Source organism: Oryza glaberrima, chromosome 2 (genome assembly GCF_000147395.1).
Source record: "Oryza glaberrima chromosome 2, OglaRS2, whole genome shotgun sequence".
NCBI classification, from domain to species: Eukaryota; Viridiplantae; Streptophyta; class Magnoliopsida; order Poales; family Poaceae; genus Oryza; species Oryza glaberrima.
This window is the reverse complement of record NC_068327.1, coordinates 32,623,638-32,642,277: the sequence shown is the minus strand read 5'-3', so window position 1 is coordinate 32,642,277 and position 18,640 is coordinate 32,623,638. Positions and strand designations below refer to the sequence as shown.

General features: G+C 40.9%; 3 protein-coding genes across 3 annotated transcripts; 2 read left to right on the top strand and 1 right to left on the bottom strand.

The window, feature by feature from the left end:
• The first annotated feature begins 7,245 nt into the window (after positions 1-7,245).
• On the top strand, positions 7,246-12,016 carry LOC127761461 (two-component response regulator ORR23). The gene is made up of 6 exons (XM_052285753.1): positions 7,246-8,151; positions 8,554-8,706; positions 8,927-9,337; positions 9,680-9,756; positions 10,353-11,558; positions 11,737-12,016. The coding sequence occupies exons 1-6, from the start codon at positions 8,004-8,006 to the stop codon at positions 11,806-11,808; spliced, it is 2,067 nt and encodes a 688-aa protein (XP_052141713.1). The 5' UTR covers positions 7,246-8,003; the 3' UTR covers positions 11,809-12,016.
• A 567-nt stretch (positions 12,017-12,583) lies between these two features.
• On the top strand, positions 12,584-14,921 carry LOC127761462 (pentatricopeptide repeat-containing protein At5g27460). Its single transcript, XM_052285754.1, has 2 exons — positions 12,584-12,889; positions 13,174-14,921. Exons 1-2 carry the CDS (start codon positions 12,584-12,586, stop codon positions 14,419-14,421), a joined length of 1,554 nt encoding a protein of 517 aa, XP_052141714.1. The 3' UTR covers positions 14,422-14,921.
• Positions 14,922-16,343: 1,422 nt separating this feature from the next.
• On the bottom strand, positions 16,344-17,812 carry LOC127761464 (probable CCR4-associated factor 1 homolog 7). The gene has a single exon (XM_052285755.1). It carries the CDS (start codon positions 17,640-17,642, stop codon positions 16,755-16,757), a length of 888 nt encoding a protein of 295 aa, XP_052141715.1. The 5' UTR covers positions 17,643-17,812; the 3' UTR covers positions 16,344-16,754.
• Positions 17,813-18,640: the final 828 nt, after the last annotated feature.

Here is an 18,640-nt window from a genome sequence, read left to right as displayed (position 1 = left end):
CCGTGTGTGACTTTTCTAAGTTAACATTATACTCTATAAATTTGACTATCTTTTTTTTTGCGGGGATAAAAATTTGACTATCTAGCCCTTCGATATAAATTTTAGAAATTACATAAGTGTAATACTATGAAGAAATCTCTCGTTATGGTAGACTATATATACATCCATTTTTCTTCAGATACCTGAAATTTATATTTTTAATTATGTTTATATATGATCGATCAAAGTTAACCAATATTACCTTGCGTTCTAAAACGGTGCGTGCAACGCACAGACGAGGGACATGTACATACTGCAGGTAGCATGCGCGTCGTACATATATATACTCCTGCAGTACCAATATTGTACCATGCATGCAAGCGTGCGTTTTAGCGTCGCAGTTAAATGCTAATTATAATTAAACGAGTAATATAGGAACAAGTTTTATAGTAAAGGTAGTTGACACCTTCAATTTTATCTATAAAAGGTGGTATATACAACACATCATCTTTATATTACCTCTATACTGTAGTACACTAACCCCAATAATTTTATTTTATTTGTTTGTCCAATTCACTTTTTTTTCTTTTTTTAGTTGTGTGAAGATTGCCCCTTACATGATTAAAGGTGACACATATTTTTTTTCCTCATTTCTCTTTTTCATCTCACCACTTAATCTTATGTGTTATTTTTAGATGTAGAGTATGGCCATGTTTAGATTTCAACTTTTTTTCTTCAAACTTTCAACTTTTCTGTCATATCGAACTTTCCTGCACACAAATTTACAACTTTTCCATCATATTGTTCTAATTTCTTTAAACTTTTAATTTTAGCGTGGAACTAAACACAGCTTATATTACGTGCATGTTGATGGGTTCGACCTTGCATGAAGGGCCCAGATCAATAACTAGAGTAGTAATTACTTCTGGGATGGATCGATGGTCGGCCCCTAGCTAGCTCTTAAATGAACTTTCGATGGAGAGTGAATTAAATGCAGATCGATCAGAAATTTACGCGCAAAGATTGGGTGTAGATCGCATTTGTCGTACGTGAATGCAGCTTGTGCCCTCCATCCATAAATTCTCAAGTGATCGATCCAAAAATATGGAGTAAGAGGCATGTATACTACTCCCTTCATTCGAAATTAATCTACATATAATTTTTTGAGGTTATTTCTAAATCATCTATATATTTATGTTCATTCATTAAGTCTATTCGATATTGGTGCATTGGAGTAAATAGACATTGATGCATGCATCCACACAAGTATTTATAACTCACATGCAATATCTTGATTTTCTATTGGCTAGAATATAGTAGGGATGATGCATGCATCAAGTTTGTTGCTAAAGTAAATATAATATGAGAGAGTTATTAGCTTTTCTTGGTTTTGGTGTACCTATGAAATATGTAGATCAATTTGGAATGGAGGGAGTAGTGTTTACAAACAATTATAAATAATTCAGTCAAAAAAAATTATAAATACGAGTAAATTAAGCTAGCAAAAGCAGGTCCAGATCATATCGATTATTGGCCGGCATGCAGCCGGCGGTGTACGTACTGTATATATATACACACATGCATGCGTATATGTAGTTAAATAATTGAGATCGCGTTCAATTTTGAAATGGTTAGGTAATATTGAAACATGCATGATTGGGAATCATCGCATAATATTATAGAAACATATATAAGAGCGACGTGCATGCGTATCATAATAAACATAGAGCTTCTCTGAAGAAAGCAGATAAAAAGCAACCGTCCACTACACGCGTACGTATATACTATGTACACGCGCAGGAAAAATGGACTTCGGTTCGAATCGTGTTCGCGTGCGACGTCGTCCACACAAAAAGAAAAAAAAAATTAAACATGGCAATGCAATTAGCATTAAATCAACCTACTCTTTTTTTTAAAGGAAGAATTAATCAAAAAACGCAAATATTAGGAAATGACCTAATATCAAATAATTAAAAGGGGTAAGGCTCTAAACCTATATAGTCTAGCCACCACCTTGTGGAACTAGTCGGAAGACCCTTGAACGTTTCTCTAAGGAAGAATTAATCGATCGATTAATATATGCCACATGTTTTACGAGCACCCAAGCTATACGATTTTCGAGAAAAAAAACTTTTATATGTGAATTTCGACAAAACTAGTTTAGATCTATTCTTTAACTTCATAATGTTTAATTCATTCGTTTGTGCTCTCGAATAGTGATCACGTACATTATTCAATCATTTAGCTATTTGGAAGGAAAAAAAACTCACTATGGCTATATTTAGTTCACGTCAAAATTAAAAGTTTGGTTGAAATTGAAACGATGTGATGGAAAAACTAGAAGTTTATGTGTGTATAGAAAAGTTTTTATGTGATGAAAAAGTTGGAAGTTTGAAAAAAAAAAGTTTGGAACTAAGACTGGGCCTAGCTAGCTTAAGATCTGCACTTAAGTGAAGCTAACTAAGATGCCTAGTTAATTAAAACCATTTATCAGTATACTAATTATCATCAGGGCAACGAGATATTCAGACGTCTAGTAGAAGTTTTCCACAGTAATTAAACACCACCTGGCATCATCAACTAATTAACTGTCTAATTAACCACGTGGGCGGCAGCGCCGGTTACATATATATTAATATCGCAGAATGCATGCATGCATATGCCTTCTAGATCTCCATAAAGGAAGATTATAATGACTTCATACGACGAATATTATTCTTTTCTTACGTGGCCTGTGAAAATGATGTGAATATTTCCCTGCAGAAAAAAATGTTGTGAATATTTTTTTAGTTACCATATGTTTTGTGAACTTCTATACGCGTGCTCCATGAATCGGAGAAAAATATACTCCATTCATCCCTAAATATTTGACACCGTTGATTTTTTTAAGCATATTTGACCATTCGTCTTATTCAAAAACTTTTGTGAAATATATGTATACATAAAAGTGTATTTAACAATTAATCAAATGATAGAAAAAGAATTAATAATTATTTAAATATTTTGAATAAGACGAACGGTCAAACATATCATAAAAGTCAACGACGTCAAATATTTAGGGAGGGAGGGTGTATATGAAAAAATTGGGCGTGGATGCATGCATGGGATCTATCGATGACATAATGTTTGGTCACCACTCACCAATCACACAAGCTAATTAAATTAAATGCAACCATCTTCTCATTTGTTTGTTGGAAGCTATAAACTGTCGGTAAACGTTGCATCATGCGGGGGAAAAGTGTGAGATGAGTACTTTAAATATGTTAATTATTACTCGTCTCAAAATATAACAACTTATGGATGAGATTAGATCCAACCTAACACTATGAATTTAGTTCATAGATTGCTAACTTTTGAAGCGGGGAGAATATTAATTTAGTGTTATCATCGTACTATTGGGTGCTCGCGGATGTTTATGCGACACACAAGTCATGTATGGCATAACAAAAGGAGTTTGCTAACGATACATATATGTATAGGTTATAGGTTGAACACGTTCTTAAATTAGTATAAAAAGTCACCTTTAATAAAAGTTAAAACATATATATTACTTCCGTTTAAATTACTTGGTGTTAAGCCAGTTAATTTTTTTTTATCATTGACTAATAGAAATTCGTGTATAGTTTATGAAAGTACTTTATATGGTGATGAATATAAAAGAGTACTTAATTAGGGTGCGTTCTTTGTTGGGAGTTCCCAACTCTCTATCATCGTTTTCCGCGCGCACGCTTTTAAAACTACTAAACGGTACGTTTTTTTTAAAATGTTTCTATACGAAAGTTGCTTAAAAAATCATATTAATCAATTTTTGAAAAAAAATAGCTAATATTCAATTAATCACGTGTTAATGTAAATATCGTTTTGTGTTCCGGAGAGGAGGTATCCTAGTATATTTTATTTCATACTTCCACGTGAAGTGAACACATACAATTTCTCGCATTCAAACGGGCTTTAAAAAGAAGTGAACAGTAAATGTTGACCCGTATTGAAGGTAGCCATGTATGCACCGCTGTCACAATTAACGGTCGTAATTAAGCATGCAAACACCTGATGCATTATCTGACTTAAATTGATGTGGGCCAATACATATACTCCATCCGTACTAAAATATGAAAAAAAAAATAGGTGGGTGTGTGACTATAAATCTTAACAGAAAGTCAAATCAGATTTATGATCCTAAATATATTACATTTATATAAAATATTTTATATTTTAGGAGAAGGGAATAATATATATATAGCTTACGTGAATGCATATGACGCTTGATAGTTCATCGCCGGAAGCAACGTGCAGTGAGTCATGGACGCAAAAGTTTTCAACGTAGCAGGTTGGATCGAGTACGTGGCATATATAGGCAGTGAATTGTAGTAGTGGCTCACTTTATACCGGCACGTCCAGTTTTCCCCTTTTCACGCAAAAAACTTCACGAGAAAGATGAACAAAATGACAAGAAACCCACACATGCAGCTATTTACAAATTACAGTCTCCTCTCTCATGTCCTGGCAGTATATGAGTGTAAACACTTATTACTCCACATAATTAATCCATTTGCAAATACTAAGCTTAGTGTAGTACCATCTTTGCCTTAGTGTCTTTAAATGTTTAACCGTTCAATTATTAAATACTAATTAACTATTGTTTATTGTATACAACCTCCTTTTTAACGCACATAATTATTGTTTATTTATACTCTCTTCTTCTTATTCAATACATTTACTGTTTCTCCGTCCTAAAATATAAGAGATTTTGAACAGATGGAACATTTGATAGTTAAATAAATTTGTACAGAGAGTCTGTCCAGATTCATAGTGCTAGGAAATGTTCTATCTATTTAAAATTCTTCATATTTTGAGATATGGAATATATTTTAGGATGGAGGGAGTGCTCATTGACTATACCTTTTGCTTAAAAAAAATGTGGGATCAATCAACGGTTGAGATGGTCAAACCCATGGGTCAACCAAGGGATGAGATGGAAGGAGAGTCCGGGAAACGAGGCATATGCCCTCCTGCTACTGCTGCCTCCGCTTGTCTTGTTGGCCTTGCAGAGTTGCAGGTTGCAGCAAGGAGGAGCAGCAGCAGCAGCGCCATGGGGACGTGGGTGGCAGACGAGACGACAAAGGGGGGGCTGGCTGTTCTTTCCGCGCACCGCGCGCCCGTGCGAAAAACCACCGCATCGACACCCCCACGACCCCCCGTGTGGCCGCCCCCACCGTGCGCGCGCGCGCGAGCACGGGAAATAGAGGTGATTTGTGTGTGCGCGGCTAAGAGTGAAAACGGTCGGAAATGATATCTAAAACTACTATCACTTTAACTGATGATCGATTGTTTTTGTCATTCTAATTATTTAGTGGAGATGGTAATACAAGATTAAAATGATTTAGAATTATTATTTTATATAGGGTTAGAATAATATCGTATGGTGAAGTGAGCATAACTCAATTGATTAGAAACCGATTCACATGGGTTCAAGTCCTGGACTTGATATAGATGCTTGTATTTACGTCTAATTATTATTTTTCAATGTGTGACAATATACACGTGTTACTTTATCAATCCTAAGTTATATTAGTCCAGTCTTTCAAAGATGCTACTCCATCTATAAAAGAAAATTAATGCTCACCACTCGTAACATAAAGATTAAGAAAAAAAATTAATCATCCTCATTGGTTGGATCGTATTCATGCATACAAGCAATATAATTGAAGAGCTTGATGGTTTAAAACAAACCAAATTTAGAGTATCAAGAGGTGCTAGTTAATATATATATGCATATGTTTTATATTATGAGGCATGAAAAAACATGATTGTACATTATATTTTGATAGAGGGAGTAATTAAAATAGGATTTTAAAGATGCTAATAAGGATATGATCTGTGTTTATGAGCGTCTTCGTTTATATCATGTTTTAGAAAATGAGACCGTACAAAAAAGCACGCTCGGTCGGTCGGGCATTTTCGTGACAATCTTCATCTCGTAATCTCGTTCGTGTGCGAGGGAGTGGTGCCCCCTTCCAATCAATCATCCAAAGCTTTAATGGATGGTTATTAAAAGCGTTAGTAAATGGCGTCAATTAAAGGCACGCATTTAAGGGGAGTTTTACTTTGGGGTTAATGGTGTTTTACCATTAACTACTTGTAGATCCAGAGATCTGGTCGTCTTTGTTTGCTCCATTGGATGATTATAATTTGGGGCCCAGCTGCAGTAGTGGTATACCGTGTGAAGAATCTAAAGTTGTTAAGGCAAGCATATGTCTTCTGTTCGTGTACGCTTCTCTATAATTACTACAGTATTTTTATACAAGCAGTAAATATGTATATGGTATTATACTGTTTGGTGGTACTCCGTAGGGGCCAATGAAAAAAAAGGGAAGAAATAGAAAAAATGTATAATTCTAATAAGAATTGCATGTACAAAACAGAGGATTATAAAATATAGGAGAAACACAAGAATAACCATTTCATTGAATCACAGGAAAAACACAATAATCTTATAAAGGGATAGATTCAAAGGAAAATTTCCAAGAGGTTGAAACTCTTGCTAAATCTTCTTCACAAAATCTTTCTAGTATTATCCATTCTATAGGAATTTTAAAGCATACAATATGATTCAATCCTTTATTTTAAAGGGTTTCCTAGAAAATTTTTCTATAGGATTGGAATCATCCTAAACTCCTACTCCTATATTTTTTTTCTCCAAATCAAAAGGCCCTCAATGTAGGAGTACAGTCACTGTGCGATACTATTCATTTGTGCGTGGCAAGTTGATACTACTAGCTTGCAATGCTATATTCACTTGTGTGATCGAGATGTGTCTCATCCGTTTCCACAACTCTTAAGTTTGGATCATTTTAATCAGAAAATTTGTTCCAAAAAAATTCTCAAAAAAATAATGATATTTTTTTAAAAAAAAGTTAAAAATGAGATACGGAATTGTCATATGGAATGCCCATTTTCTACTAATTTAAGGCCTCAGAAAAAAAAACATTACTACTAGTACCAATTTAACATGTTCATGGAAAATTATTTTTTGCCCCGTCCAATTGATACATGAGATACAATACAAAATTTACAGACGCAAGAATTTCGCCGATGCGGGGTATTACAGACTACAGACTACAGAGGGATGGCGTTTCGTCTGTAGCGATCGGTTGGAGCTTGTGGATGAAATGGGCCCCAATTTCTGTTGCCCTCCACCATTTTTGACCCCTTAAAATTCAGACAGATGGACAGTCTACTTACATTCTCTCCCTCATCTTCTTCTCCCTTGAGATGTTCTTGCTGTTCTTGCTCCAATCTCCTCTTGTTTTCTTGCTGGGAGTTGTGGTGGCAGCTGCTGCTGAGCATGTGGAGTTCCCGAGAATTTCATGTGATTTAGTAAACAGAATATAGATTCCATAATTGCTATTCTAGGAGTAGTTCACATGTGTGTGAGCTGAAGCTGAGGTTGGTTGGTTGCTTGCTTGGCCATCTGGAACAGTCAGTGTCTCTGCTTTTTTCCTCCCATTTTTTTAGTTTATTTTTTTGGCTGCAGAGAGAGAGAGAGAGAGACCTCTGCTTTCTTCTCCAACTCCCTCCCTTTTGCTTTCCCACCTCTTTGCCTCAATAATGATGGGGTGGTGGAGATGGTGGTGGGTTTGGTCCTGAAGCTCCATGCCCACTCTCTCCAGCTCTCTCCTCTCCCTGTCCAAATCCACCACCAGCTTCTTTCTTTCCATTTTGCTTCTCCCATTCTCTTTTCCTGTTCTAGTTGGGGAGCAGCAGCAGCAGCAGGAGCAGTAGTAGTAGTAGGTTGTTGGTTTTGTACCTTTGGGCTCTTTGCCTTTGCTTTCTTGCTGGGGATTGGGAGGCCTGCCTTGAAGCTGAATCCCAATCTTCCCCTGTCCACATCTGCTTCCCAGCATCCTGCAACTTTGGTTATAAGGTGGTTTGGTTTTTGTTCTTGATTTGCTTCATCGATTGGGAGGTTTCTTGCTGTTCTTGGGTTTTGTGCTGTGAATTGGATTGGGAGGTTTTTTGTTGCCATGAGGGCGGCGGAGGAGAGGAAGGGTGTGGTGCCGGCGGCGAGGAGGAGGGACCAGTTCCCCGTCGGTATGCGTGTCCTCGCCGTCGACGACGACCCGGTGTGTCTCAAGGTGCTCGAGACCCTGCTGCTGCGCTGCCAGTATCATGGTAAATACTTCTTCTTTTCTTTTTGCAGTTCAGTCTTGGGTTTTTTTTTTTTTTGTCTTGGAACAGCAATATCAATTCTTACAAGTTTTATTGTTAGATGTCTATATGTATGTTCTTCAGAATTTTGACTAATGCTTTGTGTTTATTCAATAAAATATTTCATGAAGTTATCGTATACTATATATGCTGCATGCAGCTACAGAGATGTCTAGTTGTAAATTGTTTACATGATCTGGATTTATGGTGTCATTGTTGATAAAAGAAATGCATGCTGCAATTTTTTTTTTTTTGGGGGGGGGGGGGGGGTGGGGGGTTTAGGGTGAATTGTTGTTGTCGCAGATGCCTTCCTGTATCTTCAACAGCTATTCACTTGAAAGAGTAATTTTTGTTTTGTTTTTCCAGTGACGACAACAAATCAGGCTGCTATCGCGCTGAAAATGCTGCGGGAAAACAGGGACATGTTTGATCTAGTTATCAGCGACGTCCATATGCCAGACATGGACGGCTTTAAGCTTCTTGAGCTTGTGGGGCTTGAAATGGACCTCCCTGTCATCAGTAAGTCATGAATCTTATCCCTTCTCAGAGCTATCCAATAATCCAGTTCAACTGTTCTTGATAGTAATAGCCACTGTGAGTGAAGATTTTTCTTGTATCTGCAGAGCATCAATTCAATTTCAGTTTATTCAGCAAATCCTGAGCACTGTACTGTACTTATTTCCTTCTATGACGGGTAGGGGGAAATGTTGATGTTAACCAATTAGTAATTTCCTTGCAGTGTTATCTGTGAATGGAGAGACCAAAACTGTATTGAAGGGGATAACCCATGGTGCCTGCGACTATCTCCTAAAACCTGTTCGAATCGAAGAGCTCAGGAATATCTGGCAGCATGTTATCAGGAGGAAATTCAGTACTCGCGACCGTGCTAATCTCGATTTCTATGAAGAGTGCAACAAGCCACCAAATGCGGATTCAGACCATGTGCATGGCCATGTTACATGTGGATCACCTGATCAAAGTGGGAGACCCAGCAAGAAGAGGAAGGAGTACTGTAGTGAAGAGGAGGATGAGGGTGAGGTCAATACTCAAGATATTGATGATCCCTCGGCTCCAAAGAAGCCGAGAGTTGTTTGGTCAGTTGAACTACACCGGAAATTTGTCGCTGCTGTCAACCAGCTTGGAATTGACAGTATGTTCTCACCACTGCCTCCATTTTGCTGTTCACAATTTTTTTATGGTGACTCATGTTACACCCTAATCTTTTCCTTTTTGGAGAGAGAGAGAGAAACGGCCCCATCGTTTGGCATATTGGAGGAAAAAACTAAACGACATATTTGCAAATGAAAAATAATTTGTGAATAAAACTTTTATATACGTGTTCTTAACGATCTAAAAGCAAGGCTAAAAAATAAACTACAATGAAAAAAACCCCAAAATCAACTCCAAATTTAAGGTTGAAAATTCAATTTTTGGCTAATAAGCATAAGCATAAGTGAAAAGATGAGATTATAATTTTTTTCTATTTATGCAGAGGCTGTGCCAAAAAGGATACTTGAGCTCATGAATGTTGAGAAACTCACAAGGGAAAATGTTGCAAGTCACCTACAGGCAAGGAACTCATTTCACTATCTTCTATTTATTAGCATGTACTGGTAATGATGTAATTTGAATAGAACAAATCTGTACCACAGCTAGCAGCTATTGTAATTAATTGCACTACAAGTTTTTGCTGTTCAGAGGAAACTATAGCTTAAGATAGACCATCTTTCAACTTTACTAAGGCCCTGAAGAAATATTAACCGAATTCAGAAGTTCTTCAATACCAATGAATTGTGCGCCGACTGTTTTACAATACTGTATTAAATATGGCTGATAGAAAGTCACTGTGGCATCCTTTATCAACACAGAGCTATTACACATTTAAGGCCTATTCTAACTTGAGTCTTGTGTACTTTGCCCCTCTGCTTCCAAGAGCAGATTCTGTAACAATTAAATGAGTGGCCTTTAAGTTGAGGAAAAGGCCGTACATTTTTCAGCACTTCTCTAAACCTTCTAGCAGATTTAGCAACCACATATATGGTGAACCAAAAACAAGTTCCGGTGCTATTCTGTGACTCATGCTGAGACACTAAAAGCAAATTGTTCACAGATAAACACTACAACTTGTTTGCAGAGTCTAATCTCAAGCTTTGTGTACCACGCAGAAGTACAGGCTCTATCTCAAACGGCTAAGCGCTGTGGCGTCGCAACAAGTTAGCATCGTTGCTGCTTTGGGAGGTAGAGACCCCTTTCTGCACATGGGTGGATTTGAAGGACTACAGGGTTATCAAGCTTTTACCTCTTCCGCAGCTCTATCATCTTTTACTCCACATGGATTGTTAAACAGTCCTAGAAACAATCCAGCAGCTCTTGGAACTCAGGGGGTACCTGCTTCAAAATCGATTCAGACTATGAGCGGAAGCCATACATTGAGCCATTCCATTAATGATGCAAATAAGTACCACCTTAGCTTACCAGGAAACCAGAAAGGAAACTTGGGACAAGGTTTGGCAGCATCGCTTGGGCAGACCCAAATGCAACAGAAGTGGATCCATGAAGAAACCGATGATCTGTCCACCATCCTATCTGGGAATGGCCTATCTAATGGTATGTCTGGCACACTCCAAAGTGTCACAAGCAGTCCTTTGCTGCCTCAAGAACTAGCCGAGTGCACACAAGCCAAAATTGTCAGTCAGCCATCAATTCGAACTTCCTCTGTAAGTTCAGAACATATTGAAGGCGCCGTCGGAGTTTCATCTGGTCTGCTTGAATCTCGTGTATCCCAGCAGAGTACTATTCCTTTATCAGGATTTTCCGCCAACGGGTTGCTAATCCATGGTTCGTTTAACAATACCTGTGCAAACAAATTGGGTGGTACATCTTCATCGTGTGCACCTGCTCGCTCTTCAAATGACCTTATGGTAGCAAGAGACACAAAAGGTGGAGCTAGCTCTTTTGGTGGCACGATGCTTTTACCTCCAGATACAGAGCAAAAGTACTTGAATTTTGGAGGTGGAAACGGTTTGAAACAGAAGTTCGATGATAGGACTGCAGACAGTCTGTTTGATCCCAAGTTCGTATGGAGTTCTGTACCGAGCTCTCAATTGGCAAGCAACATTGGGGCTCATCATGCTATGAGCCAAAGATGGAACAATAGCAGTAGTAACAGTAGCAATATTGGTGCCAGAATGATTGGGCAAGCAACCTCAAGTGGTTCAACAGTTATCCCACAAATGAAGACAGATTTCCTCGTTTCGGGAGATATGGCGATGCCGAAGAACGCCTCCGATTTGAGCATCCCGAAACTTCAGAGCGAACTTAGCTCTAGCAGCTGCAGCTTCGACGGCCTTCTCAATTCCATAGTCAAAGTGGTAAGGATTTTTTCCTTCACCTAATTTTTTTTACCATGACATCCATATTAAGATTACACAAAAGTGACACATACCAGCAAACTTATTGAACCATTTTCGCTGATGATAAGACCATCAGAAGCAATAGTCATCTCGTTGACGGCGCTGTTTCGCTATCTGACACTCGATTTCGATGCAGGAGAAGGATGATGTTACCTTCAGCGACGACCTGGGGTGCGGCGATTTCTACTCCCTTGGAGCTTGCATATGACAGATCTCTCGTCTGCATCTGTGTACATGTCCCCCCATTGTATGCTGTGTACTAGCTAGCAGTGTTAGTTTGTGATGTAATCTAGTCTAGGCCTGTGTATCTATGTCAATATATGTATTGTAGTAGTAATCTGGAGGACGAGATGGGTTGCCAACTCGACCTAGAAAGAGAGACATTGATGGCTTGTATAAACCTGAGCTTACTGTCAGTTTCTTCTTCCTCGTCCTGATTTGGCACAGACAGCCGTGGCGCGGCTGGATTTACATTTTAGGACATATTTGGGGGAGCTTCTTGGCTGTGCATATATGTTTGGATGCAGAGGCCGGTTTAATCTATTATCTAAAATAATTGGGAGCGAAACTGAAGTTGTAGAATCCGGTTAGGTCTCACGTATGAGTTAGCCTTTTAAAAACATGTCTAAATTTTCATCCACTGTAATTGAGATACAAATTTATGCTATCACTTCATTTCTTTTTGAGTAAATTTTAAAAAACTGCAATTATAGTCACAAAACTACCAGTTTGCTAGAACAATAGCGTGATAAATTATCACGAAACTGTAACTTCTACGCATATCACGTAAAAGTTGTAATTTTACGATAATTTTCCACGTTATTATTATAGCAAACTGAAATAGATCACTAATGTTGCAGCACACTACAGTTTTATCACTATAGTTGCAGTTTTCTGAAATTTACTAATTTTTTTTAAAAAAAAGGGATTGAGAAGAAGGTAAACTTTCTTAAAGCAAGCAAGCCCATGGATTGTTTGGGCCCATGGCCGCCGTCGTGCGCCGCTCGCGCCTTCTCGCCCTCCTCGTCGGCGCCTCCCGCCCAAACCCTAGACCCTTCTGCTGCTCCTCCTCCTCCTCCTCCGCTCCTCCGGCGACTGCTCGCGAGGACGGCGACGGCGGCGACCTACTGTCGCGGTGCCTCCTCCGGATCCCGAGGAAGAGCGGGCGCGCCGCCGCGGCCGCCGCCGTCGAGAGATGGGCTCGGGAGCGCGGCCGCGTCTCGCCGCCGGAGCTCCGCCGTGACGTCGTCCGGCTTCGCCGCGCGCGCCGCTACGAGCAAGCCCTGGAGGTGAGCACACTCCAAACAGCTCTACCTGACGAACGAATTTGAACCGAGAAAAATCTGATACAGATAGGACATAGGAGTCTTTTTCACCTTTGCAACAATTTGATTCAAACTTCTTAATAGTTCCTTATAATGTTATGCTGCAAAGTGAACATTGTTTCACTCTTTGTTATATGATTTATTGACACACTTGCACAGCTCAGCTGAATGTTTATTGCTGTTCCAATCTATATCGCGCAGTGGCGATGCAAGGGGCACTACCTAAACGGAATTTTATTATGCTGCAGATTTTATCATGGATGGACTCGCACAATGATTTTAGACTATCGCCCTCAGATCATATGGTTAGACTGGAATTGATTGCAAAAGTTCATGGTACTTCTCAAGCTGAGGAGTACTACAGAAAACTAAGTACTGCTGCTTCCAAGAAGGCCGCGTCATTCCCACTTCTCCATTGCTATGTTACAGAAAGAAATGTGCAGAAAGCTGAAACCTTCATGGCTGAGCTGCAGAGATATGGACTGCCTGTCGATCCTCATTCTTTCAATGAAATTATGAAACTATATGTTGCAACGTGCCAGTATGAGAAGGTCCTTAGTGTAATTTATCTGATGAAACGGAACAACATTCCAAGAAATGTTCTGTCCTACAACATTTGGATGAATGCATGTGCTGAGGTCTCTGGCTTAGCCTCAGTACAATCAGCATTCAAGGAGATGCTGAATGATGACATGGTTGAGGTTGGTTGGAGCACATACTGTACATTAGCTAACATCTTCAAGAAGTATGGACAGAGCAGTAAAGCTCTTGCTTGCCTTAGAACGGCTGAAACAAAGTTGTCATCAACAGGGCGTTTAGGGTACTCTTTCATTATGACATGTTATGCAGCCCTGAATGACAGAGATGGGGTTATTAGGCTGTGGGAGGCTAGTAAAATTGTTCCAGGTAGAATCCCTGCTGCAAACTACATGTCTGCTATGGTATGCTTGATAAAAGTTGGCGACATTGGTCGGGCCGAGTGGACCTTTGGAAGCTGGGAAGCAGAAAGCAAGAAGCACGATGTGCGGGTTTCAAATGTTCTCCTTGGTGCTTATGTGAGGAATGGATGGATCGAAAAGGCTGAGAGGCTTCATCTCCACATGCTAGAGAAAGGTGCGCATCCGAATTACAAGACTTGGGAGATACTGATGGAGGGATTTGTTCAGAGTAAGCAGATGGATAAAGCTGTCAATGCCATGAAGAAGGGCTTATCTCTGTTGAAGACTTGCCACTGGAGACCTCCACTTGAGCTGTTGGAGGCCATTGCAAAGTATTTCGAGGAGCAAGGCAGTGTGGAGGATGCAGATAGATTCATAAAGGTTCTTCAAAAGTTCAACTTGACAAGCTTGCCCCTGTACAAGTCATTGCTTGGGGCATATATCAATGCTGACATTGTGCCACAAAATATTCCTCAGATGATAGCAGGAGATCAAATAGATATGGACGAAGAAATGGACCAATTGATCATACGTGCCAGCAAGATAGACATCACGTGAAAAGTAAATGGGTAGGCTATGAACAGTTGCTGCTTATGAGCACACACGGCAAATATAACTCACCCGACTGTCTTTGTGGTTGCAGCCAAAAATCGCAGAATTACACTAAGAACCTGCAGATTAGAGGGTGAACAGTGCACTGCGCTGCATTACTTAAGATGGCAACTGTTTTGAACTTTTGATCCAATTACGGTGTTTTGAGAAAAAGATCTTGACGGTAAGCCAGGGATGATAGAACGACTTCTGCCTGCTTAAGATTTTCATTGTCAATAGAGACTTGACAGGAAAAATGTTAATTCTTTCTAATGTAAACTTCAGGCCATTTCTTTGCATGATGTAAACTTGCATATTAGCTCGCCTTCTGTGTTCCCTTTTTGGAGGTTAACAAATCTGTACTGATATTTTTAGTGAAATTGTGAGGCAAACTGAAAACATGTTCTCTGGATGCAATAAGCACTTGTTTCTGGCCAGCCCCGATTTATGGAATCAGTATTCAGATCTCACAAAAATGACCACAACTGTTTAACACTACACATTACAATTGCATAAGCATTACACATTTGCATGATCCATGGGAGGAAGCTTGTGCAATGCAGATGGTTTGACCTCATCCCTGGAGATTTGGGGAATTGAGATAGGCTGCTGCTGCCATCAATCTGTGATGAAGAAAGTTCATGCGTGCACAAGGCTTCTCAGTCTTCAAATTGAACCCATGCACAAGTTGGCATGACGAGTACCACATTTTAACACCAGAAATGCATCCCGTTAAAAAATGATACACTAGGAAAGTATTATCAGGTTTACCTGCAAAATATGAAACATTAGACAATTTCAATACTTTTGAAGCTTTTGGCACCCAAACTTCTCCAGTTTCTAACAATCCTTACCTTGTTTCTTGTTAGCCTCCATTACCTTTATTCAGAATAGCTCTCCAACAATGTCCGAACTTAAGAAGGACCGATTATATACATGAATTTAAATAAACTGGACAATGGCAATCAACCGGGATTAAGGTAGTGTCCAAGTTGAGTCTTAATAAAACGAGAAGATGTAGCTAACTAGATTCTTCTCTAAATTGGGTTCCAACAGAACCTGTAAATAAACTCGTTAGTAACTTAATTAAATGCCCTAGATTTCATCTCCACATGCAACATTTGAGGACATGTTAGTGCCAAAGGAACTAATATTCTAGTTGCAAAGCAAAAAAGAGTGGTCCGGTACATCCAGCAATGAAATAATCTGATGCTATTAAATTGCAGGGAATGATGTAACTTGTGGTCAAAGCTCATCTAGTTATGATAAGTTTTTCACAAAGAATGTAAATGGATCAATGTTGTATCTAGAATATAATTTGGATAAGTAGAAATTCAATCCAAGTGTTGCAGGAAGGCAAGGGAAATAGTATCAGCATCACTGTCTCAAGACATGCATATTTGTTACTGTAACCCACAACCTATTATGGAAAAAGTAAACTGCTAGTATTCATGCTCTGTGCATCATTGCGACTTAATTGCTGGATCAAGAGACACATATAGCTAGATGCGTATCTAATATTTTGTTAGCAAATCTGCAGAATTTGCATATTTGCAGGATTTCACTGTAGTTTTACTCCATGGAGTAAAGAGGTTTTGCCTAGTGAACATTGGCCAGAAGCCCAGAACTATTCGCTAGGCAGTAGGCTTACTGGATAATTGAATTGATGAACAAATAGTAGAAAACTTTGGCTGAAAACCGTAAATGTTTCCAGGCTTCCAATGTAGACCAGATAGCATTACCTCAGATTACCAAAAACTGCAGCACAAAGTCGAAATAGAGAGATGCCCTTATTCTCAATATTGCATTGTGTTATTCTCTAGAAGGATACATATTAGAGTAACTAATTATTCTGGGAAATTAAAATAACAGCATCTAAAATACCCATGTGAAGAGAGGTCGCGCTCTGTGTATTGTATTGTAATGTTATCAAGTTACATGTTTGAGCACTTTGATGTACCTGCACCCCACTCTTTGGAAACAACCAGCTTCCATGCTATACATATCAATGACAAAACAGCAACAAAATATATTCATTTTACCATCTCCTAATCCTTAAAGGTGATTTTTCTTTCCTATCTAACTAAACCAGGTAGGAGAAAATGAAAGCGGACAGAACAACTTAACATAAATACAGTTCACTATTTCAACGCGAATAACTGAAGAACACTAGGATCACATTAAACCCAAATGGAGTGAGACAAACTTGACCTACATAACATCATCTTGATCATTTGTCACATTTTCTGTCCTAAATCAATCCATTCACAAAGCTAAAATTCAAAGAGGAGTACCATCCATCAATGCGCACTGACACCATTCTCCGCATTGAGCCCATACAGCACTCCAGCATATTTCTCGGTAGAGCCAGCGAAGAACGAATCCTTGAGCTTCCAGAACGCACATGAAGTGACCAAGCTATCTGAACCGGCCTGGTGGGACTCTCCGACGCGCTCCACGTCAAGGAGCTCGGCGAGCTTGTTCAGCCCACCGTGCAGGCTATTGCAGAACTTCATGAGGTGCTTGATGTCATACACGGTGGGGAAATATATCTTCATGAGCTTAAAGAAGCCGGCTTGCGTGTCCGGTAGGCTGCTGCATGTGAGGATCTTAAGCAGGTACCCGAAGTCGTAGCCCGCGTGGAAGGTGACCCAATATACAGAATCGTTAAGCACGACGCCAGAGGACATGAGCAGCTCCGCGAACCGGCGAGCGTCAACGCCGCGCTCGGAGTTGCGGCGGAAGTCGATGCCGCTACGGCGCAGGAGCTCAATGGAGTCAGAGGCGAAGATGTCGCGGGCGTCGTCGAACTCGCGGAAATTAAACTGCCATACGCTTCGGCGGCGGCCTGGGCCGAGCGCGGGGAGCTCGCCGCGCGGACTGGAGAAGGTGAGGCCGAGCTGGATGAGGTGGAGCATGTCGACGTTGGCCTTGAGCGTGGCGTAGTTGTAGTCGGCCGGGGAGCGGAAGGCGCCGACGGGGCGGCACACGATGCCAGGGAACTCCGTGTCCATGGCGACGAAGGGGAACTCGTCGACGACGTCGCGGATCAGCGCAAACTCCTCCTCGAGGTTGTCCGCCCACACCTCCCGGATCTCCACCGGCTCCTCGTCGTCGCCGCCTCCGCCGCCGACGCCGATGCCCCCCGGCTTGGGGATGACCGCCGCCGTGGGATCCGACATTGGCATGCGCGGATTCCCCTCCCGGAATGGATTCTCTTCCAGGATCAGGCCGCCGCGCCCCGGCCGCCTCCGCTGCGGATTTGGATTTGAAGATTTGGGCGAGACGAATCGAAACGAAGGGGAACGAGAGAGAGGAGAAGAGAAGAAGCCTCTAGATTTTTAGAGAAATGGGGATTTTTTTTTTTCTTTTGTTTCTTTTTGTTTTGAGACGGGAAGATGTGTGGGTGGTAGCGGGTCGCGCAGATGCGGCGTAACCTCTATCACAAATCGACGGGGTCGATTTAACGTCCACAACGAATGGACGGCCACAGATCGCCCCTGCTCGCAAAATCTCAATTTTGAAATTGTCCTTTTCATGTGCACTAGAAAAAGGAAAAAGTACACTGAAGGTCCCTCAACTTGTCATCGGATATAAAAACGTCCTCGAACCGTAAAAACAGATATACGGGATCCCTTAATTATACAAAACCGATCACCCGAGGTTATTCGGTGGTTTTGACCCCGATTTTAGTGTACGTGGCGGTTGAATCAGCGTGGGACCCCACATGTCAGTGTGCCATGTCATCACCCTTTATTTCCCATCTTCTCTCCCTTCCTCCTCTCTCTCTCTCTCTCTCTCTGCAGGCCACCGGCGGGTGGGGAGGGGAGGAGGCCGGCGGGGAGCTCCGCGTCAAGCGGTCAAAGGGTGGTGGGTGCTGCCGCAGGGCGCACAGCTTATCGCCGTGGCGCGAGAGGCCGAACCAGAGGTCGTGCTCCGCGACGTGCTCGGCGTTGCCCCTGAACAGCAGCGCCCACTCGCCCTGCTTGCTCTAGGTATCTCGCACCGTGTCAAAGGCGGACGTGCGGACGCCCTCCGTCGATATCCAGAGACGTGAATCGCCGACCACCGCGGTCGCCGTGATATTGTAATAAGGGTGTTTCACGGCGGCGCCTCGTCGCGTTCGTAGCCCGGGTACTGCACGTAGGGAGGCGGCGGGAGGGCACGCCAGTGCCAGTCCTCGAGT